At 41.5% G+C, this 14,251-nt stretch overlaps 1 protein-coding gene across 4 annotated transcripts in view; it reads left to right on the top strand.

Annotated features, from left to right (window-relative positions):
• Window positions 1-14,251, top strand: part of dst (dystonin) — a 102,967-nt gene that overhangs the window by 1,832 nt on the left and 86,884 nt on the right. For 3 of the 4 annotated variants that reach the window (XM_079362286.1, XM_079362284.1, XM_079362283.1), the window contains exons 3-4: window positions 275-463; window positions 4,902-5,115. In XM_079362286.1, the coding sequence (XP_079218412.1) occupies window positions 275-463; window positions 4,902-5,115 (403 nt within the window). Of the gene's footprint in view, window positions 1-274; window positions 464-4,901; window positions 5,116-6,145; window positions 6,369-14,251 lie in introns of those variants that run through there. The other variant, XM_079362285.1, reaches the window with a different exon arrangement.

The following is a 14,251-nucleotide window of genomic DNA, read 5'->3' as shown; positions in this document are numbered from 1 at the left end:
CAACAAACAAACAGCTGTTCAAGAAAACCTCAGAAAGGGAGTGAAGGCAACATGTAAAAGTGTTACACTCAAAATCTGCTCTCGTTTGAATCCTGAAGTGATTCGAGTTGCTGTCTCTGAAATCTAGGTCATCTACCTTTATAGTGCCTCCCTACCTTAAGACATCTTTATCACAGTTCTTGTTAACCTTATGACATGACTTTTTATTTCTCTTGCCTATTCTCCGCTGAGTGTATAATCTGTCGCTGGCTTGATGTTTGTTCATGCTTCCCAGGGCTTCAGGCACAGTCCACGTCACGTGAGAAGGAGCATACACGCTCGAGTGACGGAGGAAAAGCCCAATCTGGTCGAGATTCCCGAGAGTGAACCTGATTCGTCATCCGGTCTCAGAAAACGCAAAGTGAAGAAGAGAGTCCTGCCAGAATTCTACCAATCTGTGCAAGTCACCCCCACGCGCAAACCTGTAGGTACCTCCCTCCAACAGTAAACCAATGTGATTATTATTATGATACCTTTGTTGGCTTGCTCACCTTCCACAGGGACATCAGTGCTCCTCTGGATCTGGTAAGGATTCATTCATTTGTCAAAAGGAAACCTTTTTGTTTACAGAAGATCAACACTGCTCTTTTCCACGTGTATATTGTTTAGTAAGTGATAATATGAAAAACATGGACAAAAAAGGCATGTTATCATGTAATCACAGCCAGCTACCTCAGCTGGGGATCTCAGAGGAATTTGAAAGCACCCTCCGAGGTCATCTGTGTATAAAAAAACATTGGTCTGAGCATCATTCTCACAAGATGACCACTCACGGTTTACTGCTCGAGAACACAAACAAATGTCTTTACACATATCAGCTCATTATCAGTCTGCTTTGACAGATTTACACTTTGGTCCTCAAATGATTATCCTCCATTTTTACCAGATTCTGAATTTCTGCTCATGTCGTCCGCATGCTGGTACGTGTCCACTTTAATCCTTTCTAAGTCTGTTAACAATATACCGTGTTGGCATGGCAACATAATATGTATCCTCGTGGAGCAACGGTTCAGCTATTCAGAAAGTCACCAGTTAAAAGGAAAGTAAGGAGAATGAAAAGTTCATCACCTGACCCGTATATTGATCTGGGTCGAAAGGTGAAAAAACACATCTGGGGATATGAACCGAAGGGCTTGTGCACGTTCAACCCTTCTGTGTTATTGGGGTTTCTTTCCAATGCTGCTCTCACCAGTGAATATATTATTCTTGTTTCAGAAAAAACATGCTTTTGCACTGATATAATCACCAAGTCTGTGGGTGTTTTTGAATGCGTCTAAATGTCAGTGTCACATATTGTATTCAGAATATTAATCATCCTTCACAAGCATTTATCCCGACTGCAAAGCTGTTGCATAAAATTCTAATTCAGTCCCCGCCTTGACATGACAATGATTTTTGAACCGTTTGTGTTTTAACGCAGCCATTGATCTGTGTGATGCTGTTGTAACTTCCTGCTTCCATTAGCTGTGTGTAATCCTACAGACAACCAACACAAACAGATTGCAGCTTTTTGATTTTAGCCATTGTCAGCAAGCTAATTTAAAAAAAACAATCCAAAGACTTTAATCGATGGGACAGTCCTTCCTAATCACAGTATTTTCTTGCCATGCCTGATACCACAGGCTGAAGAAAGAATGGACAATGCCCCTCCCCATAGTACAGTGATGGAGCTAAAGTACCCCCAGTACTCCCAGTTACAGTTTCCACGCCCCTGCCGCTAACCAAAACACGCATTTAAATAGTGCTAAAAAAGCAAAGATCCCCCAGGTCAGTTCAGTCACTACAGAACAGATTCTTGTGTTGGTTTGAAGCAAACTCATTTATTATGGAAGTTCAATGACTCTTGTGTGACTTCTCGTTACGTCTCCTCTCACTCCACTCTGGTCTGCACAGCAACGCAGGAGCCACACTCATCATCAGAGCTGTCAATCATGGCCTTTTATTCATTTTTTTTTATCATCAAATCAAAGCTAAACTTCTCAGACAAAATAGATTACTTGAGTACAAAACAGCATAATAATATCTAACATTAATGTATTTAGATACTATGGTTTGACTAATGTCCCATCTGTTACTATAAAGCAGGGGTGTCAAACTCCAGTCCTGGAGGGCCGGCTTCCTCAGACTGTTAGATCTGCTAGATCTCCCTGCTCCAACGCAGCTGAATCCAATGAGTGACTCGTTATCAGGCTTCTGCAGAGCTTGATGACAACACATTGTTTTAAAGCAGGTGTGTTAGAGCAGGGAGACATCTAAAAGTCTGAGGAAGTCGGCCCTCCAGGACTGGAGTTTGACACCCATGCTATAAAGGTTAGGGTAGGGTTTATGACCTATACTGCAGCCAGTCAGCAGGGGGCGCTCTGAATCATTTGATTTAGCTTGAGGCAAAGAAAGCCCATTCTTTATTCAGTCTATGGGTCAAAACAGAGTTTAGTGAATGTTTGTTGTTGTATTGATGAATTAATCTGGAAGGTGCAATGATGACCCTGACCTTGCTCAGATGATGAACAATCATGTGTTTGCTGCTCATACTGTGTCTTCCTATTGTTACAGAGTACAGTTTAAGGAAATGCCTGAACCATCAAGGATAACATTTGGAGGTTTATGTTCTCATTAAAGCCTCATAATGTGCTTTAAGTGAGCAGACTTTACTATGCTGCATAAACTAGGGCAGGCCATGATCAGCACTCATGCATCATTCATGATACATTTGCATGTGCAGCCCATACTAAACTGTGCTCAATGAATAATCCAGAGTGCTTGTGATTTTAACATATTTTGGGTGTTTTCTAACCAATGATTTATTTAAATGACCCTCACCAGTTCGACGGCTGTATTTCACATAGCAGGTTGAGCAACTGAAGACATGCCACTTTGTCACTTGATGTATTTTTCTAAACAGAGTTTGCGACACAAAAATGGAAATATTAACGCACCCGACCTCACACTTGCTACATTTTAATAATTCATCAGGATGACTCTGCTCCTCGTTCTCTTCATTTAATAGGATCTAGACATCCAGCAAATGGCCTTTGAAGTGGGTTAATATCTCTTTTGAACTGATGAATGTCCTGCAATAACTATATTTTCTAATATCACTGACAAAGATGGTTAAATTGAGGTCCACATGCCAAGTTTTCAACAGCTCCTGAGCAAAGAATAATAGTTATTAGAATCCCAAGCATTCCCTAATGGAGTGGATAAGCCTTGCATTACGTGATGGGGGAGGGACGTCTAATAGTTCAACTTGTTCTTATCCCAGTACAGTTAGCTTTTTATATAAGAGAGAGTTGAAAACAGACGCAGGAGAATATACATGTATTCCAACAGCAGCCCATTTATTTCATTATATGGGGAATTCACTTTACTGGAATCATATGTCATGGTGAGAATTGTGTATTAGCAGAAAGCTTATAAAGTGTGCAACACTAAGCTGCCTTTCCAGCACTGAGTTTCAGCCGATGATGAAAAGTGATGGAATGATAAAAGAGCTGCTAATATTAACCATGTTCTGCTTGAAACAGCTCTGCACACTGACCCAGCTCTAAAAACAGATTCTCACTGCTGCTGCTATTTTAAGACTATACAAATTAATAAAAATTTTAAATAACAAATACAACCTTTTAGGACGATGTTATCTGCAGATTTAGTGCTAATTAAATGTTTTTTATTTATCAATGTGTAAATGTAGGTGAATGTTGCTCCACCCTTCCCTTCTCCATCAGGATGTGCTATCCTGCATTTGTTCTGTTGCTCAAACTCAGGTGTGTCAGGGTGCAGCAGGAAATTGCATCACAAAGTGACTCATCAATAATTGTCTCCAATTATTTCCCCCCCAGATGTTATTGAAATTGGAAAATGTGTTCAAAGTTTGTCATTTGTACTAAATAAGAAGACGACTTTGATGGTATAATAGGTGTTTGGTTTCATTTCTGGGTGTAAGGGGGTTAAAATGAAAATCCAGTGAAAGCTACTTAACCCAAGAGCAATACTTCTTTTGTGCACCCGTGGTCCTCTCAAAGTTCTCAGAAGCTCATTGGCTCGACATACGAATGCTTTCATTTTGCCCAGTTTGGTTTACACGCCGGCTAAAGTGCAGACAGTTACGTAATTGTGTCCAGAGTCCTCACAGCAGTCGTCTCCGTGCGGATCTGTTGAGCAGTCACTGCCATGGCAAACTGTAGCAGCAGCACTTGTCCTCTTTTTACCCCCGCTTTTGATATATTTGGAGCCATCCAGCAACACTTTCGCGCAGGGATGGCGCTCTAACACCACCGACGCTGCTGCTGTTGTTGCCTACCGGGTATGACGCGCAGACGCATGCAGTCTGCTCCTCGCATCACGGTCCAGCTTTGCCTCGACAAGCACACGGCGTAACATCCCTCCTCTCAGCCCTCTGGAGATCTGACATCACCCCGCATCATTAATGCTCACTTAAGGGACGAACTCGTGGCCGGAGCATCCCTCTACGGGCGTGGCACCTTTTGGATATTGACGCACGAAATGTGTGACCGAAGGGTGGAAGCTAATAAGGCGTAAACAGGATTGTTATTTTTCTTCCAGCTGTCAAGTCTCCATGTATACAGTGGTAAGTCTTATTTTTGACCTGGCGGGGGAGCCAGATACTATTGATTTCACATTGCCTTTATTTGCCTTATTTTTTATTGTTATGGATCATACGAGGTGCTGAGTCGAGTCCTCGTACCTCACATGCTCTCACATTGCGCACTTTGACCTGCGACGGTGAGAAATTATGTGATTTTTTGAAGCGTGTTTTTTTTTCTCCGGTGTTTTGATCCTGTATGGAGTCAAGACGAGCATTGTTCCCCTTTTCCTTATCCCGGCTTTCTTTTGTCTCACAGAGCTCCAGTTCGGGGCACCCTTCCTTGCACGGATCCATGTCTTCCTCGGCGGATTTTTCAGATGAAGATGATTACAGTGTTAAATCGGGATCGGCATCTCCGGCACCCGGGGACACTTTACCCTGGAACCTGCCCAGACATGAGAGGTCCAAGAGGAAGATCCAGGGAGGATCCGTGCTGGATCCGGCAGAGAGAGCAGTGCTCAGGATCGCAGGTGAGAGGCAGCCTGTCTGATATCCACTGATTATACTGTGACAAGGAAAACAATGATCTTGCAATACGCTCAGCATATGGAGACTATATGAGCATGTTCAGGAATGTTTTTTTCGAGTATCCCTGGTTTTATTTGGGGTCTGTCATGACGTGCATGTGGTGGTATTTTGGTCCTGTCATATTCTGGATATGATGCCTAAAAGAAATCACGAGTTTATTAAATGTGTAGGGTCTTTAAAAAAAACGTAATTTATTCCGACAATATATTTTATTGTTTATCAGTAATATTCACATATGCACATTTATTTAGCTATAAACCACGTAATGAGAAGGACACAAGGACGTGCATTTTGTTTTCAGACAAAATAACATCAACATGGCCTCTTGTTTGTTTCTTACTTGGTGACCAACTTGGATGTTTTATAGCTCCAAAGTATTTAATCATGATACTTTGACACTGCTTGGGGTTATAAAATCCATCACAGTCCAGAATAAAAGGAAAGGCTGATTTAAAATACAGCAGCAGATTTCTGTAAAGAGGTCTATTTTTTCCTAAACTTCCCACCTCACTACGTGCATGTGCACCATTGAAGACAGCTGACAGACCATCAGCTGCAAACATCAGCTTTGGACACCTGACTAAAGAAGTCTATAGCAGGTGGATTACTGTGAAAAAGAAAGTGGCCCATGTTACCAGCCGGTACAGAAACGCCTGACAAGGAAATTTTAATAAAACACTGTAAAAAATGAGCGACTCATTCAGTCTGATTTTGACATCATATTTTACCCACTGATTAAAATGAGTGCAAACCTGGTCAGTCTAAGGTGAGATTTGGGCGCTTACGTTACGAAAGCAAAATACTGTTATTACCTTTTGCACATTTTAGCAACAATATCGGTTTAATAGACTTGTCAGGACAGACATTTTTTGCAGCGCGAGCCTTCCTATCAATCTCGTGCGCTTCAGAGAGGAAGTGTCACCCATTGGACAGAGCGCAGACAAGGGAGGGATGTAGGGCGTTTCCTTCTGTGCAACAACAGCGCCCATCACTCTTACAGTCCCCAGCACATACACACACATGCACAAGAACACACATGCACACACACACACACACGCTGTGTCCCCGTCCGCCGCTGGTGAATGTCCAGTTTGTGGAGTCCGGGTTATGGCTCAGTACGCAGCGCAGGCTAATACTCTCTCGGACGAACAGGAATACCTTCAAGCGTATGAGGATGTTTTGGAGAGATACAAAGGTAGGATCGATGCTGATTGGACATTGTTTAGGGTTTGGGACGAAGATTGCTGCTTGACAGTTCAATAAATGTCAGCCTGCCCCCTCCTCTCTGTGGTGACTGGCTGGTGTTAGTGTCTTTATCCCTGCAGTGGAAAAGTGGGAATATTTCCTGCATGACATCACATTCAGGCTGAATATTTATATCCAGGACAAAGACTTTATTATGAGGCTTTTTAATGACCTCAGTTGATCATTGGATAAGAGGATAATTCCTGTTTTTTTAGCTGTTTGAATGGATCTACTCACCTTGAAATGGGTCTAGAAATGATTTCAATCCAGCTGATTGCCTTGTCAGTCTTCATGATCATATTGAAAGGTCAATCGGAAAAACCAATTCCCTTGTTAAAATAAATGATTCTTTCATGATGCAAATGAGCCGTTTATGTGTTTTTTTAGGGAGGATATTATCGGGCAATCATTGACTCATTGTTGCTCATTTAATCTGTGTGGTGTCTCAAGGCAGAGAGGACAATGACATGGCAGGCAGGGTGAGGCATTAGCTCATGTCAGTAGCTCATGTCACTTCATGTCGATGCTCCTTTTGAATCTATGCCATTAATTACAGCAAATCCATCACACAAAGGGGGTCCATGTTGTCCCGTGTGTCTTTGACAGCTCGAGCTCACTGTCGAAACCCACGCACGTGCAGTCTGAGGCCAGGCCTGTGCTGGAGCTGAATTCAAACTGACAGCGGCAGTTTTAACTCTTTTGCTTCCATCCAGTAGCCACACAGGCAAAACAACAGTGAGCATGGCCTGTGTGCTGTTGTGTTGTCAGCTGGTGAGCGTTGTGTTCAAGCAGAGCAGAATCAGCTGTGTTATAAGGCCAAAACAGACTGGAGTCTGATGTGATCATATGATGTAGCATCATTAGGAAGATGTAGCTGTGTTCTTCAGGCAGAGGAGCTGTGACACACAATGAGCTCACTCATCCTTCCTGTGTCCTTCTATCATCAGCAGCCGTTCTGGGATATGTTTTTACATTTAAAATATTGATTTTTGGGGGGATGTTTGTCCAGTTGTTGCGTGAATAATGAATCGCTCAAAGAAGGGTAAGGCTGTTTTTGTATTATCTTTTCACATTTCAAGCTTGATGGATACATTTTAGCTTTGGAAAGATATGAATAGTCCCAATTTTTGTTGTGTAAAAATGTAGAGTCATCTTCATTTCTTGTCACTGTTTTCCATTTAGCTGTGTGGCTGGCTGTTGAGTAATCCTGGTATAACTTAAGATCAGCTGGTGGGCTAATCATTACATCCGTGCAAACTCACCTTCAACATATTTTCCATCAGCTTGTTGTACTCATGTTGCCTGATTGCATACCAGCTCTTGACAGTTAAAGCAGCAAGAATTTCTTAATATTTACTTACTGCCGGTCAGTTTAGGTTAAAGACAGGATATAACAACAAATACTATCAACTCAGAAGTTCTGTGTAAAGTTCTTGACTGCTTGTGTCTGATGATAAGATTAGGTATGATAAGATAAGACCAAGCTTTATTAGATAAAGATGAAGATGCACTTTACTGTCCCACTGGGAAATTTGTCTTGGACTAAAGGAAATGCAGGTGCCAAAAAGGAATAGTGTTAGATTGAAAGACACTGGACCTACCTAGTTAAAAAAAGAGGTATGTGTAACTTTACAAACAATAACCTGTACCCTGGCAGGAAGCAAACAATTACTTTATGAAATGTATATTGAGAGGAAATATTTTATTTTGAGAGGATACATCTATAAAGACACTTTGTTGATGTTACTTTGTTGTGTATTGCATTAGCATGGAAGGCTAGATGAGGAGTCAGAGAAATGCATCTTTATGTCAGGGTCTAATTCCCCACTTCTTTCTTTACACAGTCCTGTACTCGATGTCAAGTTGTCATCTCAGGTACAAAGATGGCACTGAACTTTTTATTGTTTCCATAAAACATGCTCGTCTGTGGCAAAGACATTTTTGTTCGGGGCGCTGGCTGAGTGCTGTAAGAAAAGCTCCTGTTTTAGTATTTCAGTTGTATTTGCAGCAGAGCCCCAAGCGTCTCTCCATGTGATGCATAGAGAATCAAAGAGGGACATTTTCACAGGAAAATCAGCAACAGTAACCAAACAAACACTGCCTAACAGACCAGTAAACAGATCAGCCAGTGGGGCCATCTTTAAAGAAGGTAACAACATGGTCTTTGTCTCACCCGATCCAGATATTGGACTGTGCTGGAGTTTTTACAGTTAAATGTGAAGATTTGGCTTCATGGTTAAAGGAAGCCTGGACTGTGTCTTAAAGGAATGATGGTTAAGGATATTTGGTGACTAAGCATAAAAGTTCCCATTGACTGGAGGCATGTTTAAGGTCTTATACCTCCAGCTATGGGCATGCCACACTAATTAGGTGTTAGACTTAATAGTACCCTTAACACAGGAATTGCTTTGGGCTGAAATTCAATGCAGACTTTACAAAAGACTGTGAACTTGAGGAGTGAGCTAAAGACACGTTTTCAGCAGTTAGTGGGCAGAGTGGCTGCGTGGGATTAAACTGTTCCAGCAGAGCCTGTTCGGTAGGCCTTCAGCATGAAGGGGTCATAAAGTTCCCCAACACTTGATCATCCTCTGACATCAGGGGAGATTTAATGGATTAGACATTTGGTGGTTCAGTCAGCTGCTCTTTATGTTGTTTTTAAGACGCCATATTGCCCAAAGAAAATTTACAAGAGATTAAAAGTGAAGTTTATTCTTAGAGTTGTCATTCCTGCAAATTATGACAATGATATTTTAATCCAAGTTTATACTTTTGTCTACACTGGACTTAATGCTATTATGATAGAAGCTGGCTAAATAAGGTACAAGCTCAAACTAAATGTGTCAAATTACTATACAGCCATTGAGCTAAAAATCGGCCCTGTTCACTGGCTGTGTCTGAAACCACATACTTACGTACCACCTACGACATACTCAAAACAATACATACTGCATACTTACCCATCATTAGCCACACACTAACACCTCAGGTCACGGGATGTACTTCTGCTCCGAGCTACCTTGGATAAGCTAGCATCAAGGTAGCGAACAACATTGATCAGTTAATTTCAGCTCAGGATACTTTATTTGAATGCCACTGGCGAGCTCTTTTGTTGGCTAATCTGAGAGCTGCAATGCATTGTGGGGAAGCATAGTATGATGAGTGTGCTCCCGTTTCTTACCGTCAGATTTAGTTTGAATATTTTTGTTTGTTTGTTTGCCTAAAATCCAAACGTTGAAAAGCTCACAGTCTGAGATCTTGATGAAAAAAGGGGATGCTTGATATCATCCGTCTGTCAGGATGCTGATTAGTGGAAATGTTCTATGATCAAAATAGAAGTAGTCTCTTCTCTGAATGTGAACATATTCACACACAGATTCCAAGTGTTTGCTCGTTCAGCACAGAAACAGTCTTTAGGTTGCCGCCTCTGTAAGTTGTGTGTTATAGGAAGGTGTGGTCTGTAGAGGTCTGCCTGACACTCGGCCTGTAAATCATTGTTCTGTCCTTTATGACTTGAGCTCTCCTCAAAAGAAGGATTTCTGTAGATGCATTGAAGAGACGTATGATTATTAAAATCAATATTTTATGAGTTCATTATCTTGCATTATGTAGCTCAGGGACCAGTGAGAGAGCATTGTGTTTTCTGCACAGTCACTGCCTTTGTCCATCCTGCTTGGCCGTGCCCAGCCCAGCCCCTCTGCTCTATGTCGACAGCCCACTCATCACATTCAAACGGCCGAGCGGCCCACACACACGGCAGGCAGCCTCCATGGACACTGTCTGCTACCATACAAAAGACACTTTGTTTTTATGTGAGCAGCATCCAAGTTCCAGAGACTTGTTCATGTGTCAAGTTGTGACACTTTGGCTTTTAACTGCGATTTGGACGCCAAGAAGCCACACTTTGAGAGTGGTCTTTACCCACCTCACTAAGCATGCAGATGAACTGTCTGTAAGGTATGTTGTTAACAAACAGTTGGCTATCGCAGCCTCCCTAAAACAGACATCTAAACATTTCTCTTTTTGTTTCACTTTTGCCTGTATTGGATAGGAAAGCTGAAGAGAGACAAGGAGGAGAGCGTAAGGGACGACATGCAGCAAAGGGCCAAGTCAGACTCAATTTTTTAGTACTGTCTGATTACCAGGAAAAAAAAAAAATGTTTTTGTTTTTTTTGTATCTGTACAATTGAAAACAATGTTTTTTAAGCGAAAAAACGTGTATGAAAATGTATTTAGTTTGAGAGCAAACAACCAACATTTGGTATAATCACGGGGGTATCTAATTATTAAGGGTCATTTCACAGCTACCACAGCCAAATTCCTCAGTGCTTATGGCACACTAAGTGCATTAGATTTTTGGATCAGTATCCAACCCTGGCTGAACCTGGTGCAACCTGATTTCAAAATAAGCGTCTAGCAGGAACTGATTTGAAACTCATACAGCTGCCGGTGGTTTCAGTTTACATGTTTAATCATAGTTCACAGATCTGTAGATCAAAACAAGTCTAGATCTGTAGACCTGTGAACTCTGTCTACTTTAAAACTTCAAGTTTAGATGAATACGAAACACGAATAAGGCATCATGAGGGGAAGTCAGTGAACAAATAAGAAGGTGACAGTATGAAAGAAGCAGACAGTGAGCTGTTAATGTTGAACAACAGGGGTAACGTGGGATGATGTCACCATATTTCAGTGATTGAATACATTCACCCTCCACTTTACATTCATAGTTTCATTTAACCAGCTATAACGCTGTATCATTAGGATTGACTTGCAATAAATCAATTAGCCATGTGTTGCCCATTGCGCCGTATTGTGTGTGATCTTCCTTGCCAGTCCCATCCCATAATAATATGATGTATCACACTTTTGGCAGGGATACTTCAAATCCAACTCTACTTCTCAAGTTTAAGTCAGAATTGGTATCAGGGAGGAAAAAATGAAATCAGAACACCTCTATAGAGCTTTACATGTTCTTATGCTGAAAGATAATATTATACTTGTGGCCAAGCCTCTCATTGATCTAATCAATAGACTTCATTTAAAATGGGCGTTGTAATTCGAGACCAGCAGAGCTCTCAGAAAGCTTCCTCCTGGTCCATCAGTCTTCAGCTACAAAAATCTGACTCCCTGATTCTGTCTTGATCCTTCTCACATGTCTTTGAGATATATACTCTAGTATGTTTTGTCCTTATGGACTAACAGGTATTAAGTATTGGGTGAGACTAACTTTGATGCAGTCCCATGCAGTTGCATTACATGTGGCCGAGGTTGTATTTGTGAACGTTGTATTTATATGCTGTCATGGTGACGGGAAGAGCAGCATGACCGAGCCTCATTCCACCGCTCTGCTTTAGCTCCTCTGACATGAGATCATTGAATGTGTCTCTTTCCAACCCTGACTCATGCTCCACAGCCTCTCTCTCTCTCTCTCTCTCTCTCTCTCTCTCTCTCTCTCTCTCCCTGCGTGTCTCTCCCTGTCTCTCTCTCTCTCTCCCTCTCTCTCTCTCTCTCTCTCTCTCTCTCTCTCTCCAGCAGCTCCACCCTTCTCTCCTGAATGCAGCAGATGCTGGGAAGCAATCCCACATTAGCAACAGGAAACAGATTTCTCCAATATTTCTCTGCTGTCTCATAGCGGTCCAGGGAGAGAGAAGTTCCATCTGGTTTTGTCTACTCTTCAGTTTTCTTTTAAAAAATATTAACTCGTTGTGTAGTGTAGTGATTTTACCCCCTTCTAGTGTCTACCTCTCTTAAAATGTTATCACCAGTAGGGGGATGGGCTTCTTATCCATAGAGTGGCTCTCACTGATGTCTAAGAGGATTTGTTTCATTTCAAGGTTGATTTCTGAATTGGGCATCTCATAGGAGCAGGCAGTGGTCTTGAGGTTTGACAGTATTATGGTCTCGAAAATTGAGATAAAATATATGTAGGCTTATCTTGAATATTGACTGACGCAACCATAACCACATACAGGCATGACGATTCTAACCTGCAGGGAGGACTGATGGCTGGTGGTCCGAGCCACACTCAGCAAACCAAATTACATGGGTGCATTCTGGGTGTTTTCTTCTCTTTAGTCTAGTCGACGAGGAATTGAGTAAACTAGGAACATCCCTATTAACATCAGTCATCCCCAGATTGTAGCTGAGGGCTCGCTGCAGCATCAGCTCATGCAATGGTGTGACCTGATAGGACAAACATTTGCGTGCTTGATGCAGATTCATGCCTTGTCAAATATTCTGATTTTTCTTATAGTTCTTGTGTTTCAGGCTCTCGTTTGTGTTTTTCCAGTCTTTCATGTTTAAATCTAGATAGGAATAAAACATTTCATTGTTGTCTGCAGTCTTTACTGAAAGGAGCTCTTATCAGTGGATTTTAGTCAGTTTGGTTTTTGGTTATGAGAGAGCGAGGCTCATTCAGCGTGACCCAGTGTTACTTCATCTCGGATGACAGGGAAAAGCGGGAGTCTTTGCTTACTGTGCTTTTCACATTTAAAGTTAGTGTGAGGGAAGTTTGTGTTTTTTTGTCTTTGGGAGAGAAACAGATTCTTTTGTGTATAAAAAAACAAAACAAAAAACCTCCTCGTGCGTGATCTCTCAAATGTGACAGTTGCAGCTGTTGCACAGATGGAGGTCATTATTGAACAAACTGTGTGTTTGTTCATGATTACAAGTGTCTATTAGTAGTCTTTAATGCTTCCTCTCTCCCCGTCCTTGACTTAGCTGAGTGCCTCTGTAGTGATACTGCGTTGATAAGAGGGCTGTGCCAGTTTCACCTTCATACTCTGCTTGCTTTTCATCATGGGTTACACAATGGTTCTGCTAAAATAAATGGCTTATTTAGTTTTTCATCTTAACAGCCTTAAACCTTATTAGGCAGTGGAGTTAATTAAAACCTGTTAAGACACAGTTTGTGCTATTGTGGCTTGAAGTTGAGGAAATGTTGTGATTCTGTGGCTCAGGATGTGAATGTTCTTATCTCTAGCACTTTGCAGAATTAGCTTTAGACACGTTGATAATGTCTGAACAGAAGCATAGAGTTTTTAGCTTTTTTCTTTGACCTCTTATTCTCTAAGTTTTAAGACTGCAGATTAAAGTAAACTCTGACTGGAAGTGCATCTTACGAGGTTTGACAACCTGTTTCATTAGCAGAGCTGTGTCAGTCACATATTTGAGATGCAGCCCTGCCCATCCGAGAAGACTGAGTGTTGCATTCTCACTTACAAAGAATGAGAAAAATGCACGCGCAAGTATCTCCCCTCCACTTTATTTTGTTTACCACTTTAAGTAACAGAACACCATGTAAACAACCTGCACATGAAGATGCACTGGACGGCATTTTTGTGCTGAGTCATCACTCCTCTATTGGGCCTCTATTATAATGATCAATGTACATTAAACCATTAAAAAATCAATGTGATGCGTCTGACCAGGGGAAACTGTCCAGTATTAGCATTTCACATAAATTCAATTCAACAGGGACCATGTGCAACGAAAACATAAATGTTACCATTTGATGCATTGCACCAGAGTTAGCCTTGGGCTAATTAACATCTGCAGTCCCTTGACAGGTAACAAAACAACATAAAAACATACTGTACATCACTCAGCAAGGAACAAATAGCAATATATGTTGCACATGAAATGTCCCTTGCAGACACACACACACACACACACACACACACACACCTTGTCAGCCCCATGAGTTTCACTTTTTATGATTTTGGTTAAGCTGTCTTTAGGTCCTGACTGAAATTAATAACTTAAGTGCTCTGAAAAACAACAAGAACAAAGAAATGAATCCTGTAAAAACTTTGACCAATGTCAGCCATGAGG

Source organism: Symphodus melops, assembly GCF_947650265.1.
Source record: "Symphodus melops genome assembly, chromosome: 15".
Taxonomy (NCBI): Eukaryota; Metazoa; Chordata; class Actinopteri; order Labriformes; family Labridae; genus Symphodus; species Symphodus melops.
Note: the sequence above shows the minus strand (reverse complement) of the source record. Positions and strands in the feature narration are given on the sequence as shown.